We start from the raw sequence: 26,750 nt of genomic DNA, 5'->3' as shown, positions 1-26,750 counted from the left end.
CCAGGAGATTTCACTTCCCAAATCTGAAGAATCATACAGAAAAATGCAGATGTTTTATGGATATCTGCAGAGCCATGGAAAGATCTTTTTTGATAAAACCAAGTTCTGAAGAATATCTGAGAGAGTGATTTGTTCCTGATGTGGTATAAATGAAATATAAATTGGATTTCCTTATCTTAGTCTAAGTGGTATCTTTAGTTCAAGGGTAATTAGACCCTACTCCTCTCTGTGTCTTCCTCTTTCTCTGAAATGTGAGAGGGCTTTGAAGGGTGGTTTCATGATCCTTGCTACATAGTTCTACAAGAATTCCAGCGCAGAAATTCTTTCTCTGTCCTTGGATGCAACCTTCAGGAAGTGCATCCTTAGGAAGATAATAAACAAATAGCTCCTCTGTGCTACCCTCCTTTGTCCCCTTGGAAACAGGGATTGTTAAGCAGATCCCAGGTGCTATAAATTCATGTCTGGCAACGTAGAAATATTTATTTTACCTGTTAACTTCTAATCTCCAGATGCACTCATATAAAGCTACCCAGTAAACAGAGGATGGTGTTCGACATTCTCCTTATTTCCAGAATTTACGTTCCTGTCACCTAAATTCAGTTAAGACATACTCCCATTTTTTGCCTAGTCTCTCATGTTGTCAGTGTTGTGTTTTGAAATCTGCATTTAACTTTCTTGTCTACAGAGAGCTAGTTATCTGGAAAAAAAATTGTGTAGGTACTATTGGGTGTGAAAGATCCAGAATTGAAACTACACTATAGGTCAGGAATCAGCACAGGGCATCAAGTCTTAAAGTTTCTGACTGGCAGCTTTTTGCTTTCTCATGGGGAGGTATGAGCAGGCAGACCCAGACGTTAGGGGTTAATGCTTAAAGACTTTCCCTTCATTCTGTTGCTCATCCACTTCAGAGTTCCTTGATTGTAACATAGCTGCATATTTCCTTAAACCATGTTTGCACTTCCATTAAATAAATAATGTCTTATTAAGTGATTACTAAGACTCACAGTATTCTTATTTTTTCTCAGTTACCCATGGATGTATAGTCTCCGCAATAAAACTATTTCTACCAGATGGTATGGAAGCCCGATTACGGTCAGAGTAAGTATAATCAAGTATTTATTAATATCTACGGAAATTAGAATATTTTATGAGGTTTCTTGTTAAGTATATTCCTATTGTAATAAATAACATGTAACACATGTAGATTTATATAGGTCTGTATAGGTATGTGTCGTACGTAACTTATAAGATCCCTGCCCCAAAGCATTTATAATCTAATATGCACTGGTAATATAATTAAAAGGCAGCACTCACACAAGTGTGAAATTAGTGGGGTGACAAAAGTGGGAGAAGAGAACATTCTCTTGGTGAGGACCTTTTATATGTGGTGGTTTATGCTCAAATTACAAATATATATGTTAAAATTGGTTATAAACTGTTATTGTGTATGCTTTGCTCGGGTAGATAAAAGCATAGAGGTATGAACTTGTATCATAACTGGAAACTTTGTTAATGCACAGTTAAATTATATGAACTTGAATGGTTTTAATTTTATAGTGGTATTCAGAAAAATAAATAGAATGAAAAACTGGATTCATAAACTGTGTTTTTGTGTCTTTACATGAAGACCTATATTTTTATGCATCTGTGAGTGTGAATGGGAGTCATTTTTATGAATTTGTTGAGGTGCCATTTAGATTTAAAAACTGAAATCTAGCAAACTAGATTTGCCAATTTGGTAAGTATTATAGTCAATATTAGGATGGAATTTAATTAGGATAACTTCTGAGTGCAGGGAGCATTAGTTTACAAATTTTAACACTAATTTCTTTCAAAGTCTTTTACCTTGGACGGTATTTCTCAGATGAGTACACAAGGTAATTCTTACCTAACCAACAGTTGTGTACTCTTGTGCTTCTTGGTGAATAAACAATCAAAAGGTCATCAATCAAGTTTAGATAAAACAAATGTGCTAGGCACGTACTGAACATAAAATACACATGCAGGTTTGTAAGTGATTAACAAAAATCAAAAGTGTGGCTGTGACTTTTGGGGCCCCTCAGTGCCAACTGGCAGAGAGCCTACCGTACTGTAACTCGCATCAGGCCTGACACACTGATTGCCCCAGCACTGTGTTGTCATAATATGTATCTAAAAGGTGTTATGTAAATTAGCATATGTGAACTGATGTCTCACTGGTCCTGAAAATCATGGCATTATGTATGTACAGATTGTGTACAAAATTGTGTGTGTGTGTTGGAAATATATTTTTAAAATATGTTTGGGAGTGCATAAACCCAGGCTGCCCAAGACAAAGGCATGTTGGTTTACCTGTCTTACTGGCTTACTGGAAGAGGACAATGAAAGTACATTTACATATACAATAAACAAAGTGAACAAGCAGCAGCTTAATGCACAGATGGCAGGGACAGAGTCTGTACCCCAGGAATCCTTCCTGGCTCTTGAGACAAAGACAGTGAACTTTGGGTAATATAAGGGGAGAAAAAAGGCATTTTAGTTATCCGTGACTCCAGGAACAAAGGGAACCAACACCCTTTGATTCCATGAACATTGGGTCCCCTGGCCTGGAGGGCTGCATATGCCAGTAAGAAAGACAATCTTTGCCTGAGCAATTTTAACTTGCTAAGATTACATTTTTGTCACTAGAATGCATGTCCCTATTTTTTGTTTTGTTTGTAAGTATACCTGTCTCTTTTTCTCTTCCTCAATATCACTCAAATCTCTGTTAATAAACTTAGTTTTGTAATAAAACAAGAATATCACAGTATTGTGTATTAAAGTGAAATGTGAATCTTCACCTACCCTAACACGCTGATGCATGCTCTCAATTTGGAGACAGCCAACATAATTTCTTGGAGAGGGAATGGACACTGCAGGCTCTGGGGAGCTTGGGAACTGGGATTCACTGACAGTTACCTGCAAGGCCAAGTTTAGACTGGTGGAGTCTTGAAGAGTTTGCTGGCAAGGTAGACAGACTGGTGTGTCAGGAAGCTGACACACAGCTTAGCAGCAGCAAAGCTCTCACTCTTACTAAGACAGAGTGCTAACACAGAGGCCCACAGTTCTGCGATCCTGAATGGGACATCACAGGGGCCAAGCAGCTATACCAAGGAACAATATAAATCACCCAGATTTCTTAGTACAATTACTTACAATAATCAGTTATCTATTCTTTAGTACCTCTAATACATATCACTCTTTCAGTAATTCTCCAAGGAGCAAGGATGCACTTATTTTAAGCAGGCCTGCTGTTAGAATTGTTTGATATGAAAGGAACAAGTTTAAGCAGTTGTTGATATTTTGAGTTATTGGCTTTCTTAGGCCAATGGGTGTGGACTTATAAATGAGAAATATGCATATAGCATTACTTAATTAAAATCCAAAATAAGGTTACTTGAGGTCTGACTAGAAAGAGTGTAGACACTACAAGACAACTTCCAGTTATTGTATTTCTCCTTCTATTCTTTAATATAATCTCTGTAGTGAAATCTTACTGCTTCTTCTTAGTCCTGTTAACCTGGGATAGGAAAGAATCTTTCCCACACAGCTGGTCTGAGTGTCAGTAGAATTCCTTGAGTCTGAAGCTTCTTTGTGGGATCAGTCAAATCTTCTTCTTAGTCCTGTAACCCTAGAGAAAGGAATCCCTGTGGTGTGGAATTAATAAGACTCTCAGGTCCCGCACAATGACCTCAGTTTTATGTACCCTGATTTTCCACGGGAGGTATCCAGGGTGGTAAACTGTTTCATCAATCCAGAGTGCCTACAACCTACACCAGAAATGAGCACAAAGAATTATCATCTTACTTTGCAGAAAAGAGCATGTACATTTAGGAAGACTTCTCGAACAGCTTGTTATGCTCTGCCTGTACCCACCAACCAACAGCCCATCTGCATTCCCAGAGTTCAGCACATTCACACATCAAGAGGTTCTGAAAAGTGTAAAGAAGTCTCGACCCATGACTTGTGAATCCAACTCATAGCTTTTCTGGCTTTTGAAAAAGAGCTATGAACAGCTAGTGCCACTCCTGACCAAAATAGCAAAGGAATCCTTCCTTCCTCCTTCAAACATACAGTAGTTTTACCAGAATTGTAGAAACCAACCTTGGATACATCATTTCAAGATAACTACAGCCCAGTGTCAAAATTCCGATTTCTGAGCAAGATCATAGCAAAACTAACCAAAGGCCAACTACAGTGCTGCAGAATTCCCCCAGGAGTAATGTGAAGTGGTCAAACTACGTGGACTCAGATTCTTGCAGTATGAATGTGGGAGTTGCAAAGTGGTTTGAAAAATGGAGAAGCACAAATAAATGGACATCTATTGTGGAACTGCATAATTGCTTATTCATAGAATCATAGAACCATAGAATATCAGGGTTGGAAGGAACCTCAGGAGGTCATCTCGTCCAACCCCCGACTCAAAGCTGGACCAATCCCCAACTAAATCATTATTCTCAACCAGCTTTTCTCTCTCTGCTTCTTAGCCAAGCTAAGGTGATTTTAAGGTGTCATTCTGGGGCTGTAGTAACTTTGGTGAATGGCCCTGGCAGTGGCAGAGGGGTTGAACCAGACTGTTTTTCCTTTAATTAAAAAATATTACCTGCAGTTTGAGAGGGTGGTGGTTGGTAACTGGCAGCTGCAGCCTTAGATTTCAGTCTTCTGACAGTTTTCCTGTTGCTGTCCTATAAAGTTGTTGTGACAGGAATAATGGGTCTTGGCTCCCCATAAATGGGAAATATCACCTCTTGTAATATAAATCAAATACCCTGAATACAGCACTGATAGAAGCTATGTGAAGACCCATAACAAATAAATGAAAAACATTTTAAAACAAAATTAATGGATTTCAGAATTCACACATTTTGTTTTCATTGCAATTTACTGAAATTTTGTGGCAAATTGGAGATATGTGGTGGTTTCCAATAGGAAACGTGCCTGTGTTTCAGAAATTTTTTTTGTCAAATCTGTAATTCAGCAAAACATTTCACTACAGTGAATTAGCGTTTTCTGAAGAAATTGTTTTGTTGGAAAATTTCCAACCAGCTCTACTTGTAATTGCTTCTATAATTGTTTTTCAGATGCCATGTTTTATTTTTAATTTGATTAGGTGATGAAATAAAATATTACTTTCATGCACAAAAGACATGCTTTTAAAATTTCTGTTTTGGCGAACTTTTTAGTATCAAGTAAAAATACATGATCCGAATTTAATCATGGTGCAAAATCACTATTGTATTTCATAAAACATAGATTTTTAAACTTTCGTATTAAATCTTTTTATATGGTACTTCTTGGATATTTACTACTATACTGTGAATTAAACATCAAATTGAAATTCATCCTATTAAATCATTGTTTTCTAATGTATGAAAACAATGTACTTTTTTGAAACTTGGTTTAACATGCTATTCTGAAGTGATTCAATTAAGTCAGCATTACTTAGTATAGGAAATTATTTCTATTTTAGTGTGATTTGGTTTCTAAATCTCAACTTCTGTATCAGAATATGGGAATCTAAACTGTCATTACTAGTTAAAATTAGAGAGACCAGATGGGTGAGGTAATATCTTTCATTGGACCAGCTTCTGTTGATGAGAGAGAGGAGCTTTTGAGTTTACACAGAGCTCTTCTTCAGGTCTGGGAAACTAAGGGCTTGTTTTGTATATACTACGGATATAGTGCTGCAGTGACACAGATGTGCCACTGTAGCGCTGAGTGAAGACATTACCTATGCTGATGTGAGAGCTTCTCCCGTCAGAGTGGGTATTCCACCTCCCAGAGAGGTGGAAGCTATGTTGACAGGAGAAGCCTGTGTCTTTGTTAAAGTGCTGCAGGGGCAGTGCAGCTGCGCTGATGCAGCATTTTAAGTATAAATTTGCCCTCAGAGTGTTGCTACTAAATACGAGGTAGAACAGATTGATTAACATAAGTAGCTAACACCTTTCAAGGGACCATTCAAAGTGAAGTGGCCCTTTTTCACCCTTTCAGTCTTGTGCGGGGAGAGCTGGGAGGGGTTTGTTAGTTGGTTACAGATGATTGTAATAAACCATAAATCCAGTGTCTCTAGTCAGTCCATGATTTTTAGTGTCTAGCAAAGTTATGGAATTAAGCTCCCAGGCTCTTCTTTTGAAAGTATTGAGTAGGTTTCCTTTGAGGATGAGGACTGATAAGTCAGATATCAAATGAATGCTTTGTGAAAGGTGATCACTCATAGATGATGTGGTGTATTTTGTCTTATCGTTTTCCTGTGTGAGTTCATTCAAGAGCATAGTGATTGTCTTGTTTCGCCCACATAGTTGCTATTGGGGCATTTAGTGCACTGGATGAGGTAGACCACATGTTGTGATAGACATGTATAGGACCCAGGGATCTTGAAAGGTGTGTTGTCAGGTGTTGATATATCTGCAAATTTGCATCTGTTGTTCTGGCAGGGTCTGGTGCTGCTTTGAGTAGGTGTGTCCTAGTCTGTGGGGAGCTTGCTTCTGATGATGAGCTTTGAGAGTTTGGGTGAGTTGTTTGAAGGCCAGAAGAGGAGGGCTCAGGAAAGATTTTTTTATTATTATTATTATTTATTATTTTATTTTTTTTAAGGACGGGGACATGCCTGGGAGCTGAAATTCGTAACTTTACTAGACACTAAAAATCATGAATTGAATAGAGAGACTGGATTTATGGCTTATTACAACAATCAGTAACCCACTAACAACTACCTTTGCCCACCTGCTCTCCCCCACTTCCTTTCCTTACCAGGCCACTTCACCTTGAATGGTCCCTTGAAATGTGTTAATTACTTATGCTAAACAATCCCTTTCACTTTTTGTATTAGCAGTGATGCTGAGTACTTTTCCCAGACCTGAAGAAGAGCTCTGCCTCAACTGAAAAGCTTTTCTCTTTCACCAACATAAGCAGATCCAATAAAAGATATTACCTCACCCACCTTGTGTCCCTAATATCCTGGGACCAATCAGGCTACAACAACACTGTTAAAATTCGGAAGTTATGTAAATTGCTCTTGTTGTTCAAATGTGAAATTGTACAAAAGTAGCTATTTCCTTGTACAAGATTAGTTCATTCAACTTTTTGTATAACATTTTCTTTCTTCATCAGTAAAGTTGTATATTGGTGATTTATCTAGTGCCTGTAAGTGCATGTTTTTGTGCATGTTACTGATTTCCACATGTAAGTTGCATTTGAACCTTAACAAATCTTCTTTATTTTCAAAAACATATAAAATTTTATCTAATTATATGATATAAAAATAGTGATCAAGGTTTTAGAAAGTGGCTCACTTGTTTGTTTAATTTTTAGATTAGAACTAAAAACTAAATTTGAAAAATCTACATCAAAGTATGATTTCACAAAATGGTAGTGAGCATAAGATGTAAAAACAATGTTTTTAATTTCTGTGACTTTTCTCTAAGAATGAACTTAAAAATGAAGAATGTCTTAAGTTAAACATTTACAGGAATACTGATAGTTCTTGGATTTTTGAACTGCTGTTCCGTACTTGATGTTTACTTGCATAATTCTGTTACTGAACAGATTATAAGGTGTTTTAATTCTTTTTTCAGTGTCATCCATGCTCCATTACCAAGTCCTGTTGACAAGGTAAGTCATTTGTACTCGGTCTTTAATTAAAAAGTTGAAAGAATAAGAAAAACCTAACTACTTGTAGGTGTGCCTTGCATTAGATTACTTTACATGGTTTAATATTACTGTTTAAAAGAATTAAATGTTATTCATTCGTTCAGTATCACAAGTATATGCATGGCAGACTGAGTTTTTATGGTATGGGAATGCTCTACTTTTTCCACTGGTGGTCGGGGTGGAAATGTTGGCAAAATAACATGAAGCACTACATGCTTAGGTAAATCAAGACTGGCAGAATTATAGAGCATCAAAGATGGTAACAAGAAGCGTGAATTTAATGAAATAGGACAGAGGCAATGAGAGATTCAAAAAGGGGAGTGACATGAGCAAAATGACTGGCATGAAAGATGGCTTTTGCTGCAGAATGCTCTATGGTTTGGAGTGTGAGACAATGTGAGTTTTAAGGAGGACTGAACGTTCTATCCCACCTCAACTACTGTGACATCTACAGTTGTAAGTTTTCAGAGTAGCAGCCATGTTAGTCTGTATCTGCAAAAAGAAAAGGAGTACTTGTGGCAACTTAGAGACTAACAAATTTATTTGAGCATAAACTTTCGTGAGCTACACGAAAGCTTATGCTCAGATAAATTTGTTAGTCTCTAAGGTGCCACAAGTACTCCTTTTCTTTCTACAACTGTAAATTTTTAAAAAATAAGGCAGTGGTATCCCATACTATTTAAAAAATGGTTATGGAGCCCTTTACTCAGTGGATAAGAGATGATTAGATTAGATTAGGAACAGTGAAGTGACAAGAACAGCATTTATTGACTGTTATATTGAGTTGGTTGACCCTTTGGGGGATGCACATGTATACCTCAAGCCTCTACCTGCCCTGAGCCAAGGCTATAAATAACCTGATGTCTATTCCTCTGCCTGACAAACTGTCTTTATGAACCTGTTCCTTTTCTCTTTTGTCTGTGTCTGGCAGTGTTTTTTTTTTTTAATTACTATTATTATTCCTGTTTTAAGTATGTATTAGATATTTCCCAACAAAACAAAAGCCCCAACTTAGTTGAGATCTCTCCACCAGTTCCAAATCTGATGGCAGATCAGGTATTGAAGCAAAGGCGCATCTCTTGTTCCCATGAGTTTTCTGCTCTTGGTGGATCTAGAGAGAGTCGAGCATGATTAGGAGAATGACTTTCTGCTGTTTTGTAGGTCTTTCTCTAAGTTGGCCCAAGCCAGACTCTAAAGCCTCCTTATGCAAGAGTCATTATCCAACAAAGCACTAGGGAAAATGTTGGGGTCCTTGGTATGTTGCAAAACATAGGTAGTAATGAAGCCTCACCCAAAATTTTTGACTGAATTGGTTTTAACTCTTCATTTGAATCAGTCCATTGTTGATTTATTTCCATGACCATTCAGCCATGCTGGGGGGACATCAGATGATATTAAGAGCAGTCAGCTACTATTTAGATAGAACTTTTCAAAAATCATACTGCAGATATGTGCCTTGCACTTTTTCTGAGTGGTGGAAGAACCTTGTGCAGACTGATGCTTTGTTTAGAATAGAATATATCACAGGGAGGTAGCATGGCCAAGCGGGCAGGGCCCTGGACTAGGAGTTGGGAGACCTGGGTTTCATATCCAGCACTACCCCTGACCTGCTGTATGATCTTGTGCAAGTGGTTTCACTGCTGTGCATCTGTTGCCTTCCAAGCATATTTGTGTGTGTGTGTGTTTTAATTTAGGTGGTAAACTCTTCAGGGCAGTGATTTTTTCAGTATCTGTTTGTGCAGAGCCTAGTGCAGTCAGGCCTCAGTCCTGTTTGGGGCTTGTAGGTAGTATTGTAATACAAACAATAAACAACAATACAGTAATGGTAGAATAGTAAAGGTGCTAAGAGGAAAAAGAACTGGTAGGCAGTGATCTTTCTTAAATATTTACAGATACACTTTGAATTGTCTGAATTTGATGTAGAATACCCAACATGATTTTGATAATATTTTCTTATTTCATAGGTTGCTGCTAACACTCCCAGTATGTACTCTCAGGAACTGTTTCAGCTTTCTCAGTATCTACAGGTAAAATTGGTTTTCTATGAAGACATTCTTTTTTTACTCATTAATTTGATAGTTTATGCAAATAACACAACCAAGTAGTTAATCTTTTTTTAGAATGTAAATCTTTCATGTGTATGTGTACACCTGTGTATGTTCAAAGTATGATTCAGTTAATTCTTAACTGTTAGTGTTTAGAAACCGCCTTTTCTGTTGAAAACTGCATAAAATATATGGTAATTGCCCTTATATGGTATCATCATTTCTTTTATGAATATTTTTACAGATAAATTATTTGGCTTGCATAAGTATAGAATTCTATATATGCACATCCCTGCAGACTTGATAGTGGTTTCATATGCTATATGCATCTGTATAAACATAAATCTGGTACTCCCTCACTTTTCTTAGAATTGAGAATAGGTTCCAACCTTCTTGTATTTATAATTCTTCTTTGGAATCATTTTAACTTGAAAATTATTAAAGGACTGTCAGTGAAGCTTTTTAGTAGTATAACCAGAAAAAATTCATAGGAGAATATGAATGGGAAATACTAAAATGCATTAACATATCTGGATTTTTAAAGAAATAATTTTTTATCTGTCACTTAACCACCATTTTTTCTTTTAAATAGATTTTTATCTTTATTTTTGTTCTCCTTTCTACAAAATGTAGAATAAATGTAGGTTATGTAGATTGGTTGGTTGTAGGAAGAATTATAATTCCTCTGAGAGGAAGAGGTATGTTAAAGAAAATTCTAGCTTTTGGAAAAGCTGAAGGGAAAGGGATGTTGGATTAGCTTGCATGTATGGCATATTTCCTTTTGATTCTGGAACTAGGAAGTAACATTTATGTTCTGAACTGTGAATCGTGATCTGTGAGGTTGATAATAGCTGGATTTGTGGAACTGTGTGTATTTTTAGAAATGCTTCCCAAAGTTCTTCTAAGGCATGCAAAAGCATCTTGCTACCTTCTTGCTGTTAGTGCCAAATAGTTCTGGTAATCATAAAGCTACTCTGAGGTAAAAGGCAAATATGTGTTTTGTTGCATTCCTCTATTAGAAGGGAATGTGGATTTCTCCGTGTCAAACTGATTTGATGGGAAAGTGCCAGGAGTAAGCAGAAGTGACTTTGACCTATAATTTGGACTGATATCACCTGGCTTGCAGTGCAGTAGACAATCTTATTTCTAAATCTTTACATATTCTGTTTTAGGCTTCACCTAGTAAATCTTGCAGTTCTCTAAAAATAGAAAAGGTTTAAAAATGGTTTAATCTAGTAGCGTGTTAGGAATAAAACGCTTTAGACTTACACACTTCAAGGTCAGAAGGGACCATTGTGATCATTTAGTCTGACCTTCTGCACATTACAGGCCACAGAATTTCACCCATCCACTCATGTAATAGACCCCTAACCTCTGGCTTGAGTTAGTGAAGTCCTCAAATCATGGTTTAAGGACTTCAAGTTACAGAGACTCCACCATTTACTCTAGTTCAAACCTGCAAGGTGTCTCTATCAATCTGACCTGGGGGAAATTCCTTCCTGACCCCACATATGGCAACCAGTTAGACTCTGAGCATGTGTGCAAGACTTAAGATCATCCGATAAAATACTGCTCACTCCCCTATAAGATCATCCATCAGATTATGTGAAGATTTTTACAGAATAAGTCTTTGATCTCTGAAAATCTTGTGATTTAGATTTCTTTTTTGGGAAATAACCCTGCTTATGGCAATTAACTTTTTCAGAAAGGTAGTTGAATTGCAGATATTGGTAATTATTTCATTTATTGATTATATTGAGCATGATCTGTGTGTACTATAAATGTGTACACACTGATATTTATATACATTTTCTTGCAGATAGCATACTTTGAGAATCTGAGACTAGAGCTTTCTTCTTGCCAGAAGTAAACTCCAAATTTCTGGTACTCTTCAAGATCTGATACATGTGGCTCCAAGCCTCTCTGAATAGAGAAGGGTAAACTGCACCATCTAGTGGCTTGAAGGAGAACTTTTAAAACTATTTGTTTAGAAATTAGTTTTTCACTTAAGCTTAATTAATGGAGTAGCTAACTTATACTAGAATTGGACAAGGTGCCTACTGTAAACTTGTTTATTCAAGACACACAAGGCTTTGTTCTCACTTACACTGATTTCACGTAGGCGTAACTGATTTCAGCAGTTATTCCTTGTTTACTCTGGTATGAGAGCCCGCTCAGGCTTTTGACTCTGTTACATAATTCATTTATTTTCTATTTTGGTAACCATTTATAAAACCAGTACTTTTTTCTGGTGCTCAGTTAACATAATTTACGCTACTTTCCCCCTTCTGCCTTGCTAAATGTAACTAGATTTTAATGTCACTGAATTGCAGAACAACTATATTTACCTATATTTACTTTACTGAGTAGGATGTGACATGACTGGGAATATACAAGTGAACTTATTCACTCTGAAACTGATAGTCACCTTTACTGAGGGACCTATGGATGGGTCACAAAATAGAGCATCCATAGTATCCAAATAACCCTTTTTAAAGAGGGATTGTAGAAATAAATGTTTCTTTAAAAATAACGTGTAAATCATCCCTTCTGACAATTCTCTCTACCTTCAATTACATTTCTGCCATTTTTGTTTTTAGTTTACACGTGGTAATTTTGAACTGTTTAGACTGTAATCTCTTTGAAGCAGGGACTGACTTTTTTTGCTGTGTATGTACAGGGCCTATCAGAGTGAGGCCCTGTTTCCTGATTGAGCCCTTTATTTGCTCGTGAAATGCAAGTTCAAGATGGCATAATGTTCATTTAAGGGAACCAGTTCTAATAGGTACAGTAGGAGGATTATTCACGTAATAATGGAAGCTATATTTATATGATGATAGTGCCTAGAGGTCCCAGAGACTGGGGACCCATTCTGCAAGGCATTGTATGTATCCGTAACAAAAACAGTGCCTGCCCCCAAGATCTTATAATCTAATTAGATGGTAAAAGCACAGTACTGTGCTTCCCATTTTACTCCTGAAAGCAGACTTCCATTTTACATATGCAAATTATACAAATATTTAAATTATACAAATATTTACTATAGCTAAGAAATCCTTTGTGAATTAATGAAGGACAGAATAGGTTATGAAAGTTTCAATATGGCAACATATTGTACACCTCCATTAATGTTCATAACATACTGCTTTAATTTCTTTTGAATAAAGCAAAAGTAACCGTGGCTAGAAAGTTCACTATAATATTGTTCAGTAGAAGAGCGTAGCATTGTATAAGAAGTCCAGATTTTAAAAATTGTTCACATGAAAATGTGCATGGACAGTTTGTGTGGAGTTATTTTAATTGTGTGTGGAAATGACCAATTGGACATTTTAGCTGGTCCTTTGTGCATGCATGTTACTGTGTACATGTAAAAAAGCTGTGCCCACTCTATACATATAATTGAATCAATGTTTGTTTTTACATGGTATATATGGTTGTAAATTGATTCAGAGGACTGACAAAAATTGTCCCTTAGAGGTAGTGTTTAATAAAAGGTTAAACAACACTCTCTAGATATATTTTAAAGAGTGTGTTGCCTGTTAGAGATGATTCTGATTGTACATTTCAGTGTATAAGTGTTCTAAGAGTGTTTACTCCTGGGGGAATTCTGCACCAAAAAATTAAAAATTCTGCACATGATATTTTAAAATTCTGCAAATTCTATTTGTCAAAATAACATTATATAATCACGCCAGTTTATCAAAATAATTTAATTTATTTCAAAATACCTGTCAGCAAGTATGTCTGTAATAATACAGACACAGACATACTCAAAAATTCCCCCCAGGAGCAGTTTCTGCTTCTCTACCCCTTCCCTCCCCCCAAGCCCAGCCGTGGGGCTCCCCATGGCCCAGACACTCTTCCTCCCTCCCTCCCTCCCCCCAAGAGCCCAGCTGCAGGGCCCCCCTGGCCCAGACGCTCACACTCCCTACCCCTGAGCCCCGTCATGGGGGCTTCCCCTGGCCCAGAGGCTCCCACCCCCTTCCCTCTAGAGCCCAGGAATCTGGAGGGAGAAACAGACTGATGCTGGGTCCCGGGATTGCAGGGAGTTTCCTGCATGCTGCCTCCTTCCTTCAGGGCGCACTGGGAACTCCAGCTGCCAGGAACCCTCCAGCTTCTACTCCCTCATCCCCTGGCAGTGTCTTCTACTTGCAAGCTGGGCTCTGCTGGGTCCAGAGGCCCCTAGTAGTGGCCAGCAGCTCTGCAGCCCGTTTCTGTAAGGGGACGGGGGGGAGGGAAATTCTGCACGCACAGCATAAGTTTCTGGAAAATTCTGCTTTGTGCAATGGCACAGAATTCCAGTGGCACAGAATCCAGGAGTAAGTGTTAAAAATAAGAGCCTATATAGTATGCACAATAACAAGCTGGATCTAAATTATGCGATAAGATTTCTATAGCTCTCTAATGTTAAGTTCTGTAGAAAGCTGAAAATTCTGAGGCAGATGTTATATGTAAAAAGTTGAGGTTGTGAATTATGAAAATTAATGATCATGATGGTGTTACATTTATTTTAATATTAAAATACTTATGCTGCCTTTCCCTCATTTTGATATTTTCATTCTCCCACTGTTTTTTTTTTTTTTAAATATTGACATAACCTCTACAATGAAGTTAGTACTATTTTGGGTTTTAGAGAAGGGCAAATAGATGTGAACAGGAAGTTTTAACAAATGGGATAATGAAAAAATGGGGCATTTCGTACCTGTAAAAGTGTGGGAGGGAGTCTGGGAGTTTGGGCTTCCAGGAAGTGGTTGAAGATTTTGTCACTAGTGATGACATTAAATGCTGCTTCTCTTTCCTTGCACCATGTGGGCAGGTGCAGGAGTGATTTGCAGGGATGGGGAGAACTTTACTTTCTAATTTTTCACCCAGCAATTAGCTGTCCCGTTGCCATAGTCCAATAACGGTCATTGCATTGAACAGTGATGAATAAGCACACCACTGACTGTTCCTGCTATAAAGTACTCAGCAGTAAAATAGTTAATGTTGACATTTAAACTGTTACCATGCTTCAGTTAGCATCCAGAGATGAGTGGGGCAGGTCATACCTCAGAGCTATTGTTTCAGGCAGTTGATATTTTAAAGATAAGCTAAGGCTAGATACTTACTTTTAAATAAAAGCTGAAGTGAAAGTCCTAGTCTGGGACTGTGGCTCAGCGTACTATGTTCTGAAATAGCAGTATGCTAAGCTGAACTCAAGAACTTTTCCTGGATTGTAGCAGTGTCCACATGGGATGTTACTGTGCGGCAAGCTGCTGTTCTGTAGATTCAGCCCAGGTTTGCAGTACAGTAACTTGCCATATAGGCAAGCCCATCGTGAACTCAAAATGATCCTTCCATCTGTGGAAAGAAAAAACATAGCCTGCCTTTTTTTTTTAGTTTGGCATTTTCATGTAATTTAACAGAAAAGATAGTTAGAATCTCCTATATAATACTTCATATTTCAAATACTACCAGGTTCCATGAAAAACTTGCTCTTGACTTCATTATATGTATTGCCATTCTTCACACGTTGCATGCACATCAATGTATGTATTATTACTCTCTTATTTTTGTCAGATGTAATTACATAGATTTATTAGGTATTTATTTAAATATTACTTACTGCTAAGTTAATAGTAGCTTGCAAGTAGAAGTAATAATACTGCCTTTTAAAAATCAGTATTTGCTGGCCTATTTTTTGATGGGGAGCAGTGAATATATCAGAGAATTTTTTGCATTGTGTCTAATTACATTTAAGAATATTTATATCTTAAAACAGTTTTATAAAAATTAGTCCATAAGGTACACTGAAAGTCTTGGAAAAACTGTTCCTTTTTGTAGCCAATTCTCCAAACAAATTTACATCAAATGCATAATGTGAGCATAAGCAGTCTTTTCCTGGTGTCACCACTAAGTTAATTTTTGTTTACCATTAAACTAGCTTCTACACAGTATAAAAATTGAGTTTCTCTCTTTATTCATCTGTAGTTATAAGAAGCAAAGTGTCATGATGACATTACTCTTCTAATATGTACAGGATGGAGTGGAAGCTGATCCATGTTATTGATTAATATAATGTAACTTTTTCCTAAAGCATGTACTTTAGAATATAGTAACTTTCTGTAAAATCTAACTTTTGAAAGGTAAAATGAAGTTCTAGTCCTTTATTTCCAGCATAATCTCACAAAATCACTTTTAATAGGGCTTTTTCCCCAGCCTTTACAAATAGAGAACCCACCAATAAGTTGCTATTGAGACTTCGTCAAAATGTTCTTACGCTAAAGGACAGGTACATTCGGTGCATCTGGAACTGGTATGAAAAGGATGGCTTTAAGAATCTAAGCTCACTTAAACAATTACAGGAATATGTATAAATAAAAATGAATTTAAATTTGCTAATGCATTGCTATAACTTAAAATGATTGAACATATGAGTTAAAATCTTCCAATCTTCCCTGCCTCCCCCTTTTTTCAGTTTAGTAGTATTTGGTTATACATTGCATTGCTTCTGTTTTTTCCAATAGTTAGTTTGAACTGACCTGCTTGCATTTATATTTTCATCGTAGGAAGCCTTACATCGGGAACAAATGTTGGAACAGAAGTTGGCCACCCTTCAGCGACTGCTTGCTGTCACACAGGAGGCTTCAGATACTAGTTGGCAGGTATCTGCAAGATTTCTCTTTAATGTACAGGCCTAAGAACTTAATATACAGTGGGCTATAAACTGTAACTTTCAATTTATTATAATAAATGAGTAAAAGTTGAAGGCTGGTTCTCTCGCTTAACTGATAAGGAGACATTACTGCTAATAGACTAAGTGCACACATATGTTTATCTTAGAACTAACCAGTACTATTAATTGTTTCTAAAGTGAATGTCTCTTAAGGAAGTGATATTTACCCTTTTCAGATATTTAATGTCTAGACTTTTCCTGTGAAATGCAAAAACCGTATAAACATTTTGTTTTATTCTGTTAGTTTAAATTTATTGTATTTTCCAACAGGCTTTAATAGATGAAGACAGACTACTATCAAGGTTAGAAGTCATGGGAAACCAATTACAAGCCTGTTCAAAAGTAGGTAGTTCACTTCAGATTAATCATATAGTATTTAGGAAAGTTGAATGGCAGTGTCCTCCTGAAAGCTTTGAAAATTAAATAGTTATTGTAAAGCAAACTTTCAGTGCAGTTGGAGCACAGACTTTCAAACGGGCTCACTGAAGCTTCAGTGTGGTGGGATGCTGGCTGGCTGGTAAGGAGAAAAGTGTCCTGGCTCCTTTAAGATTGCCCCCACTGCCTTGGATTTCAAGGAATAGATAGGAAATGGGTGTTGGGGGGGTCAGTTTCCTGGACCAAAGAGCAACCAGCAGGGACTGGCTCAGGTGAGGATGCAGATCAGCATGTCGGTTGTGTATTTGTACCCTGCTCCTCCCAGCCAAGACTCTCACCACAAAAGCAGTGCATACTCCACTCATGCATGAGATTAGAGTAGGATTGGGTTTCATATGTGCTGTTTTTTGTTGGGGCTGGGAAAGAATTTTTTTCCCTGACAGATTGGCCAAAACAGAGTGGATGTTTTGGTTTTTTTTGTTTTGGTTTTTACTGGGAGCAGGTTAAGGCATCACTGGGGTAGATAATGAGGTAAATCAAATTGTCACAATTTAACAGGTGGCAGGCGTCCAGTGAAGGTACTTGTTCAGTGGGGCAGTGTGGTTCCTTGATAAACTGGAGTTGGAAGTGGACTTAGGGGAAGGCTTCCCTCAAGGAAGCAGTAAAAGGGGGTTGGCAGTCCTATCATCTGGCACAGCGGGAAGATAACCGGCCCCTTTTTACTAGCCGGCTCTTAAATCTCATATGGGAGGTGGTGGGGTCCCAGCAACAGGCAGAGACCAGGTAGGGAAAGGGGAAGGCTGATGGCAGGCTTACCAAAATGTTGGGAACAATTAAAAAAAGACTGATAAACTGTGAAGTGCAGGTCATTGCCAGATATTTTCCAGATAAAAATTGTGGCTTAGTTAAACCACACCCTTGTGTCTTGTCTGTTTTCCTGTGTGTCCACAACAATGGGGTTTACAAAGTTTCACACTAGAACATTTCTTTAAGCAATTTTTGACAAACCTAAATTATACGAAATGGTAATTGTAATCAAAAGTTTTCATATTACCTCTTATTCAACATTTTCTGGGACCTTGTGCATAGCCAAAAATATGGCAGGAAAAGACATTCAACCTAGCTAAAACTTAGTTTTCAGCGTTTATTACCATGAATAGTGTTCTCTTAGGCATATACATGTAAATATGTAGTCAAATTTTTTAGGGTTTTTTTCCTACAACAATCAGTGCTCGTTGGCCTCTTCGCTCTGGATGCAAATTTTTCAAATGTAAACTTGAATAATTCTTTGCATCCGATGAAGTGAGCTGTAGCTCACGAAAGCTTATGCTCAAATAAATTGGTTAGTCTCTAAGGTGCCACAAGCACTCCTTTTCTTTTTGGATTACTGTTAGTTTGCCAGTACATTGTGTACCATTTATTTTTTTCATTGTTATCTTATGACAGCCTGGATTGTATTTAGAAAAGAGAAAAAACAAAATCCTGTAAGATAAGAACCTACATTAGACCTTCCAAGTTGGACCTCTGTCATATACTAATATGTCAAAGTTTAGGTCTGCTAAACTTGACGCTGTACTGGTAGTGCACTGATAGAAATGAGTAGATTTTGTTTTAATTTTTGTTACTTTAATAATGAAATCTGGTTCTAGAGTCTGCTGCCCTAAACATTCTAGCAAATGCCTGTCTCTTACCAGTTTATACCCAGCCGTACAAAAAGCCACTGAACATATTGTTGCCCTTAAGATTTTGTTACATTTGTCAAAATTGTTCCTCTATTCTTGGCAAAGTAGATCTTTAATGGTAGTTTAATAGAGAGAACTACTGTATGTTCAACAAAACGTTAACCTACAATAGAGTAGTGTTTTGAGATATAGCTCCGCTATCTTAAACTTCTACTTACAGAATCAAACAGAAGATAGTATACGAAAGGAACTGGTAGCATTACAGGAAGACAAACACAACTATGAGACAACAGCCAAAGAGTCCCTGAGGCGGGTCCTTCAGGAGAAAATTGAGGTGGTCAGAAAACTATCCGAAGTGGAGGTATTTAGATTTTGTTTATTTTATAATCAATGTTGTAGCACTATTTGAATATTCCCAACTGCTAGTCCTTTACTCTATTCTAGCACCTACACTGCACCAGTATATGTTTGTTGTATTAGTATTCTAGGAACAGTATACTGGAAAGTACTGGAGATGTGCGTTTTGCCTGTTATACAGTATTTTAAGCAACAAGGAAGAAGTTAATGCACAGTAATGAAAACAGTGGTAGATCAGTAACTAAAGTCCTTATTTTTCATTTTTTAAAAAACTCAGGGAAGGTGTTCTCCATGCAGAAATTAGAGTGCTGTATAATTCCTGTCTCCCATATGACATACTTCATATATTTAAAAAATACAGTTTGACAATAGTTAAATAAGACTTTAAAAATGAAAGCTTAACTGGTCATGCAAAATACCATTTTAGAACATTGGTTTTTTTTAAATGATATTTTGTTGGCCACAGTCTGCCAACTGTTTTTTTATTCCGTTCCTTCAAATCCTTCCTCAACAATTGCTTTTTTTCCTTCCTTTTCACCAGTGATCTCTCTCTATTCCTTCCCTCTTATCCAACTTAATTCTCATTTTAAAAAGTAACAGAATTTAAACTCTATTCACAATATAATTAAACCCACTGTTTTACTCTTTAAGTCTTGTTTTTCTTACTCCTTTATCTTTATTTCCTGTGTCAGCTTACTACAATGAGTAATTTGTGTTACTATGAGTAGTCTCATGGCTTCAATCAAATTATTCATGTGTATAAGGTTACTCTCATGCATCGATGTTAAAATTGGGCCTCAACATTTGTAAACTCTTTCGGTAGGACCTGTCCTTTCTATGTATGGAAAGTATCATGAAATGTTATGGCGCTATAATAAACTTGACATATAAATACGCTTATTTTTTGTTTTGTTACTTCTCTTGACAAGTTTGCTAATTATTGCAGATGCATTTTTGCTCCTCCAAACACACTTCTTTTTGATCCTGTAATAAAATCATAATACCGAATTTGTGACACATTTTGATATATTAATTTCCTTGCCTCTAAGAGAAAACTCTTAATCAAATCCTAATTTGATTTTGTATACATCTTTTTTTTTTTTTCCTTCAATTTTGCTCCACTCTAAAAGTCCTTCGGTACTTGCAGATGGAGTTTGTAGTTGAATGCTTTTGTTATTAAATGTGCATTTCACCCCTTTCTTGGCGATGTAGTTACTAGGGGAATCTAAGCTCAGATGCTGCTTCAGGTTTTTGGTAAAATAATTTAACGACAACTCGGGCTATTGCGCTGTGCCAGAGATTTTTCCCTTTGTGCTATCTGTTGGGCTGGCTCTAGCGCTCTCTGGAGTCAAGCGTGTATTCGCTGGTATAAGTGGCCCGGCCAGCCGTGCACCGTCTCAGTTCCTTCTTACCACCCGTGACAGTTGCTGGAACAATGCTTTCTTGCTCTGGCAAGATTTCTTCCCGGTGATTTTAGGCCTACCTGTACCTTGATGACTGGCTGATCAAAGGCAGGCTCAAGATAGCATCGGTGCACAGTCCGAACCACCTTCAGAGTGCTGGGTCTGCTGATAAATGAGCAGAAGTCAACTCTTTCCCAGTTCAGAGAATTTATTGGGGCAGTGCTCAACTCAACCCAATCCAGGGCCTTCCTGCCAGAGGCCTGCTTCCAGACCATGGCAAACCTGATATCCAAAGTTTTGGCCCACCCAATCACAACAGCTCAAGTGTGCCTCAAGCTACTGGGTCACATAGTCGCTTATATGGCAGTTCAACATGCAAGGCTGCACCTCAGGCCCCTTCAGATGTGGCTAATGTCAGTATACTCCCTGAACAGACACCACTTGAACTCAGTACTTACAATCCCTCCCCCAGTCCTCACCTCCCTGGGCTGGTGAAAGGAGTCAAGGTCAATAATGAAGGGTGCCCTTTGTGGCTCCACAGCCTTCAATGTCTTTTAGTCTTGGATGCGTCAGATCTAGGTTGAGGAGCCCACTTCAACAACTTCAGGACTCAGGGTCTCTTGTACTGGGAAAAACTCTCCCTGCTCATAAGTGTCAGGGAGCTCAGGGCGTTGCACCTGGCATATCAAGTATTCCCCAGTTCTCAGCAAGGTGGTTCAAGTCCTGACAGACAGTACAGCAGCCATGTTCTATATCAACAATCAAGGAGGGGCCCAATCCTCTGCCCTATGTCAGGAGGCCCTTGGTATATGGGACATCTGTGTTAGACACTCAATTACTCTTGAGGTGTCTCACCTCCCGGGAGCCCAGAACGTGTTGGCGGATCACCTCAGCAGGTCCTTCTCCTCTCACCACAAGTGGTTTCTTGCCCGGAGGTCATCCATGTCATCTTCCAAAGGTGGGGGCCTCCGCATGTGAACCTGTTCACCAGGGAAAACTGAAAATGCCATCAGTTCTGTTTGCTGCCCGGGCACGGTACGGGCTCCTTCTCCGACACCTTCCTGCTCTCGTGGGCAGGCCACCTATTGTACTCCTTTACAATGATTGCCTTGGTTCACAAGGTTCTCCTAAATATCAAATGGGACAAGGCAAGAGCTGTCCTGATAGCACTAGTGTGGCCATGGCAGCATTGGTTTGGCATACTTCTGGACCTCTCAGTGGCAGCTCCACTCTCACTGCCACTCTGCCTGGACTTGATTTCGCAAGACCGCAGCCGGTTGCTTCACCCAAATCTCGCCTCTCTGCACCTAACTGCATGGGTGCCGCATGGCTGAACCCTGAAAAACAGGCCTGCTTGGAACAGGTTGGACAAGTCTTGCTAGGTAGTATAAAGCCTTACACCAGGGCTACCTACTTGGCCAAGTGGAAACGTTCCATTTATTGGGCCTTCAAGCAGGATCTCTCTCCATCTCAATCTTCTCTTTAGTCTGTCTTGGACTGTTTGCTCCACCTAAAGCACCAGGGTCTGGCACTCTCATCTACTCCCATGGGACTTAAACTTGGTCCTTTCAAGGCTTACGGAGGGCCCCCTTCAAATCATTAGCATCATGCTCCCTACTACTTCTCTCCTGCAAGATCACCTTCCTGGCGATCGCCTTGGCCAGAAGGGTCTCTGAGATCAAGGTCCTTATGTCAGAACCATTTTTACATGGTGTTCTTCAAGGACAAGGTCCAACTGCACCCTCATCTGGCCTTCCTGCCAAAGAAGGTGTCTCAATTCCACCACAACCAGGTCATTTTTCTACCTGTCTTCTTCCCAAAACCTCACAAAAGCTATGAGGAATGACGACTTGTACATTGGACTTTAGACAGATCCTTGCTTTTTATATTGAGAGTACTAAGCCCTTCTGCAAATCCATGCAACTCTTCATGGCAGTAGTGGAAAAGATGAGAGGCTACCTGTGTCAACCTAAAGAAGCGTGTATGGATAACTGCCTGTATTTGGGCTTGCTATGAACAGGCGAATGTCCTGCCTCTAGTTACTATGACTGCTCATTCCACAAAAGCCAGGCTTCGTCAGCAGCATTCCTTGCACAGGTACCAGTCCACAACATCTGCAGAGCCATGACCTGGTTGTCTCTTCATACCTTCAGTTCGTGCTGCGCCATCATCCAACAAGCCCAGGACAATGCCAGTTTCAGGAGAGCAGTGTTGCAGTCAGCATGTCCATGAACTCCGAGCCCACCTCCTGGGGAACTCCTTGTGGGTTACCTAGCATGGAATGGACATAAGCAAGCACTCAGAGGGAAAAAAAAACAGTTACTAACCTTTCGTAACTGTTGTTCTTTGAGATGTGTTTCTCATGTCCATTCTATGACCCACCCTCCTACCCCTCTGTTGGAGTTACCAGCAAGAAGGAACTGAGAGGGTCCGGTGCCAGTGGCACCTCTTATATCGGCGCATAAGTGCGCAACTCCAAAGGGCGCTAGAGCTGGCCCAATGGATGCCAGTAAAGGAAAAATTTCCACAGTGCAGGTGGCATGCACGCAGCTAGTGTGGAATGGATATCCACAATACATCTCGAAGAACAACAGTTATGGAAGGTTAGTAACCATTTTTTCTCCAGAGCCTACTCTCATTTTTTCTTGCACACACAACTTGTTTCTCCACTTAATGTGTGGTTATTCTTATTTAAATTGAATGTTACAAAGGTGTTTTTAAATAGGTAGTATTTTTGCCAACATTTGATCTATCCATTTTGGCCTTTATTAACTATTAGAAGCAAAGAGGTTTTTAGATCATATTTCTTGTCATAAATTGAAATCTTCAGTATCAAACTTCAATATCCATAAACTGTCGCTATTTTTTGGTTTTCACATGCACCAATTTTTTCCTTATAGCGAAGTTTAAGTAACACTGAAGATGAATGTACTCACCTGAAAGAAATGAATGAGCGGACTCAGGAAGAATTAAGAGAATTAGCAAACAAGTACAATGGAGCTGTAAATGAAATTAAAGACCTCTCTGACAAACTGAAGGTAGGAACAGAACTTTATCTAACCTTCTGCAATTGTTAGTCCTTGCAATCTAACATTGCTCAGTAAAAACTAGTAATAACATTCTCAAGGTAACTTTTTTTTTTACCACCAGAGAGGGAGTGACACAGCTCTCTTTCAAGCTGGTAAATGACAATACAGACCTGTTTCATGAACCTAAGCATTTTGATTGGTGAAATGAGAAACTGAAGCAGTTCGGCTGTCCTAAAAAGTTGTTTGGACACCTATGCTGTCCGGATAAAACTGAGATATTTGTTCTGTTTTACTATAAAATTATTGAAAATAAATTGTAGAAATTGTTCTGGGATGTTTTGTCTTTTGTTACGGTTCCAAACAAGGTGTGTCTTGATGGACAGAGGCTTTTAGGACAAATTGTGGAATAAATTGCTGTGGAATTACATTAAAGAAATGGAAATACAGGAGAAAATGTATCTATATGAAATAAATAAGATTTCCATGAACTAACTTCTGGAAACGGCTTTGTAGAAAAAGGTTACAGATGGGTATTAAACTTTCTTTATTAGAGTGGCTAAAAAGGGAGTCACATCTGAATGTTTACTCACGTTCAAATTAGTGCATCATTGTCTTATAACTTAATTTTTTCTCACATTTGAGCAGGTGGCAGAAGGAAGACAAGAGGAAATCCAACAGAAGGGGCAGGCAGAGAAAAAGGAATTGCAACATAAAATAAATGAAATGGAAGAGCGAGAACAAGAGCTTCAGGCAAAAATAGAAGCTTTGCAAGCAGATAATGATTTCACCAATGAACGGCTAACTGCTTTACAAGGTCAGTCATCTAGTCAAAAAATACTTTGATTTTATCTTTTTTCTTTTAATCTGTGAAATATCTTTTTCTTGGAATTCTGTTTACAGTACGGTTAGAACACCTGCAAGAGAAAACTCTTAAAGAACACAACAGCTTAGGTAGGTATGATATTAATGTTCTTTGCTTAAAGCTGGATTTCATCTTTAAATTTTTACCCCATTAATTATATTTTAGCAATCCTTATGATCTAGGTATTGCTGACAGTAAGAAAAAAGCATTTAAAATTATGCATTTGGCTGTTGTTTCCTCTTAATCACTGATCATAGTTGCATTTGACCTGTTAAAATTGAAAGTAATATCAATGTAACAAAATACCAGAAGAGGGCACTGCTATTTAAAATATTCATCAAGTTTTTCTTTTGTCCATTGCTTGCTTGTGAACTCAAATATGTTTGTGTAGGAAAATGTTTTAAAAAAATAATAATTTTTTTTTACTTACTTGATGGTAATTTTTGGATGATGATAATTTTTGACACATTTGATCAATATGTGACAGGATCTGTCGTGCAAGAAAGTATCATTAAATTGTATCATGTGTCCTAACATAGATTATTTGGTTTGATTGTTGCTTCAATACTTAGGATAAGGAGGCAGCATGGAAAGCCAATTACATTACACAGTGCTCTACATAAAATACTTTGCTTGAATCCAGAAATAATACCCTTTCTTAATCGTAGGCATACAAGTTGATGACTTCATACCTAAAATTAATGGGAGTGCAGAAAAAGGTAGTGTATCCTAAATAAAGACTAACTTTTTTCTTATAGTTGCTGTTTAAACTTGAACAAATTATGTTTATTCTCTAAGATTTTGTTTTTAATATTTCCTGTTACTTTTTTAAAACAAAAAATATGTAGATTGTCACCTGTTAAAAAGGCAGTCGTTTTGGTTAGACTTCAAATCTAGGTTTTGTAATAAGGCTTTTCAAAACCTAATGAGCCAAACCAGAAAGTAATAGCTTAACCTTTCTTCAGATGGACTCCCATTGAATTCAAAGGAAGTCTGCCTAAGATGTCAGGATCCAGCCACTATATTAGCAGAAATAGTTTCATTACTTTTAAAAAATCAGTGTAAACATTTTTGTACTTGCTTGCCACCCAGACATTATACTCTTCAACTAGTAAGTCAGAAGAGGTAAGTAAATAGGCCTGACTATTAGAAGCAAGTGAATGTTTTCAAAGTCTACCTTGAGTGAAATGTATAAGTATAGACACAGCATAAATGGTAAAAACTAAATAAGATTTTTAAAATGCAGTTTTTATCTGAGATGTTAATAAAACAGATACAGTAACCTCCTTTTTCCACAAAGGAATTTAAAATGATTTTTTATGACCTGTGTCCTTTTAAGTTAAATATAGTTTTTTAAACTTTACTTTTTGGGGGTTTAATTACCTATATATTTTAAGACTGGGATTGCTTTTTCCTTCTGTCAAAAAGTGTGCATTATCACACCATATGTAGTAATCAACCCCAGGCTTTGACCACATACAGTGTGGTGCTCATGTGTGAGGCTAGAACTGGGCATAGAGTGCTTGAGATTATAAAATGTTGGAAAAGACTTAAGTTTTGCAATAAATAATCAGAATTTAAATTTTTTGTCTCATATGAAAATATGTACTGTAAATGGTGCTAAAATGGAAAAATATTTTTGCAATAAAGGACTTGTAAAATAACTTCGGTTGGTGAATGCTGAAGATGTTCTTTTATCTGCCACACTAAATATTGATTGGAAGCATTATTGCTTTTGATCACTAATCTTATTTAATAAACTGGCACATAGTAGTTCAGATCCAATGCTTTTAAAAAATGTTTATTCTACTTCTATAGAGTCAAAAGGGTTGTTACTGCTAATACAGTATTTTTTTTCCAAACGGAATGAGTTCTTCTACAGGGCTTAATTTTGGGAGTTTCATTTTGCTTGCATATTAAGTATGTCATAACTTTTAGCATGCAGGCTTATTTTTGTCAATAAAGCCCTCCATCATCTTTCAAGCATGAATTCTCCCTTTACCATGCTTAACCTTGCCCCCAGTGCTATTCCAGACAGGGTTCTGAAGTTCTACCATTTTCTTCTTTTATATTTATTGACATTCTCTTTCCACTAATAGATTTCTTACTGCCGTTAACATGCTTACTGTATTGCATGGCCTCCATGGAGATTGATGATACTGTGAATTGTCCAGCAGAAAAAACTTGTGTAGAGAGTTTGATTGACCAACGTTTGCAGCCTTTATAAGTGCCATAGGCATTTTGAAGCAAACTTTAAAATACTATACATTGATCCTTTATTAGATTTTTATATAAACGGAGGCTTCTTACGTGAGGTTTGTAGCTATCTCAGAATGTGTAAAACACACATGGGGAAAACTTAGATTGATACCTAAAGAAAGTGAAAGTGTGATGAACTTTAGTTATATGCTGAAGTCCCCTAAGTACCAGTTATCTCTCCTAACTCCATCCTGAATTCCAGACACTTAACTATGATGCATATTGTCTCTTACTCCTTAGTGCTAATGTCTTTTGTGTATGGTATTTCTCTGACCTACTGCCAAGTCACCGGATTGGCTGTAGATTATTTTTTTTTACTGATGTAGCATTCTATCTTAGTGTCCAGAGTTTCAAA

General features: G+C 37.8%; 1 protein-coding gene across 32 annotated transcripts in view; it reads left to right on the top strand.

Moving 5' to 3' along the window:
- Positions 1 to 26,750, top strand: part of LOC102929319 (sarcolemma associated protein) — a 165,186-nt gene that overhangs the window by 82,899 nt on the left and 55,537 nt on the right. For 22 of the 32 annotated variants that reach the window (XM_037905697.2, XM_037905704.2, XM_037905693.2 and 19 more), the window contains 10 exons: positions 1,026 to 1,098; positions 7,593 to 7,629; positions 9,633 to 9,695; positions 16,262 to 16,357; positions 16,699 to 16,770; positions 18,706 to 18,846; positions 23,146 to 23,283; positions 23,920 to 24,088; positions 24,175 to 24,225; positions 24,805 to 24,855. In XM_037905697.2, coding sequence (XP_037761625.1) covers positions 1,026 to 1,098; positions 7,593 to 7,629; positions 9,633 to 9,695; positions 16,262 to 16,357; positions 16,699 to 16,770; positions 18,706 to 18,846; positions 23,146 to 23,283; positions 23,920 to 24,088; positions 24,175 to 24,225; positions 24,805 to 24,855 — 891 coding nt within the window. The remainder of the gene's footprint in view (positions 1 to 1,025; positions 1,099 to 7,592; positions 7,630 to 9,632; positions 9,696 to 16,261; positions 16,358 to 16,698; positions 16,771 to 18,705; positions 18,847 to 23,145; positions 23,284 to 23,919; positions 24,089 to 24,174; positions 24,226 to 24,804; positions 24,856 to 26,750) is intronic. The other 10 variants (XM_043550386.1, XM_043550387.1, XM_043550389.1 and 7 more) reach the window with 1 other exon arrangement.

The sequence above is a fragment of the Chelonia mydas genome, chromosome 7 (genome assembly GCF_015237465.2).
Source record: "Chelonia mydas isolate rCheMyd1 chromosome 7, rCheMyd1.pri.v2, whole genome shotgun sequence".
Taxonomy (NCBI): domain Eukaryota; kingdom Metazoa; phylum Chordata; order Testudines; family Cheloniidae; genus Chelonia; species Chelonia mydas.
Note: the sequence above shows the minus strand (reverse complement) of the source record. Positions and strands in the feature narration are given on the sequence as shown.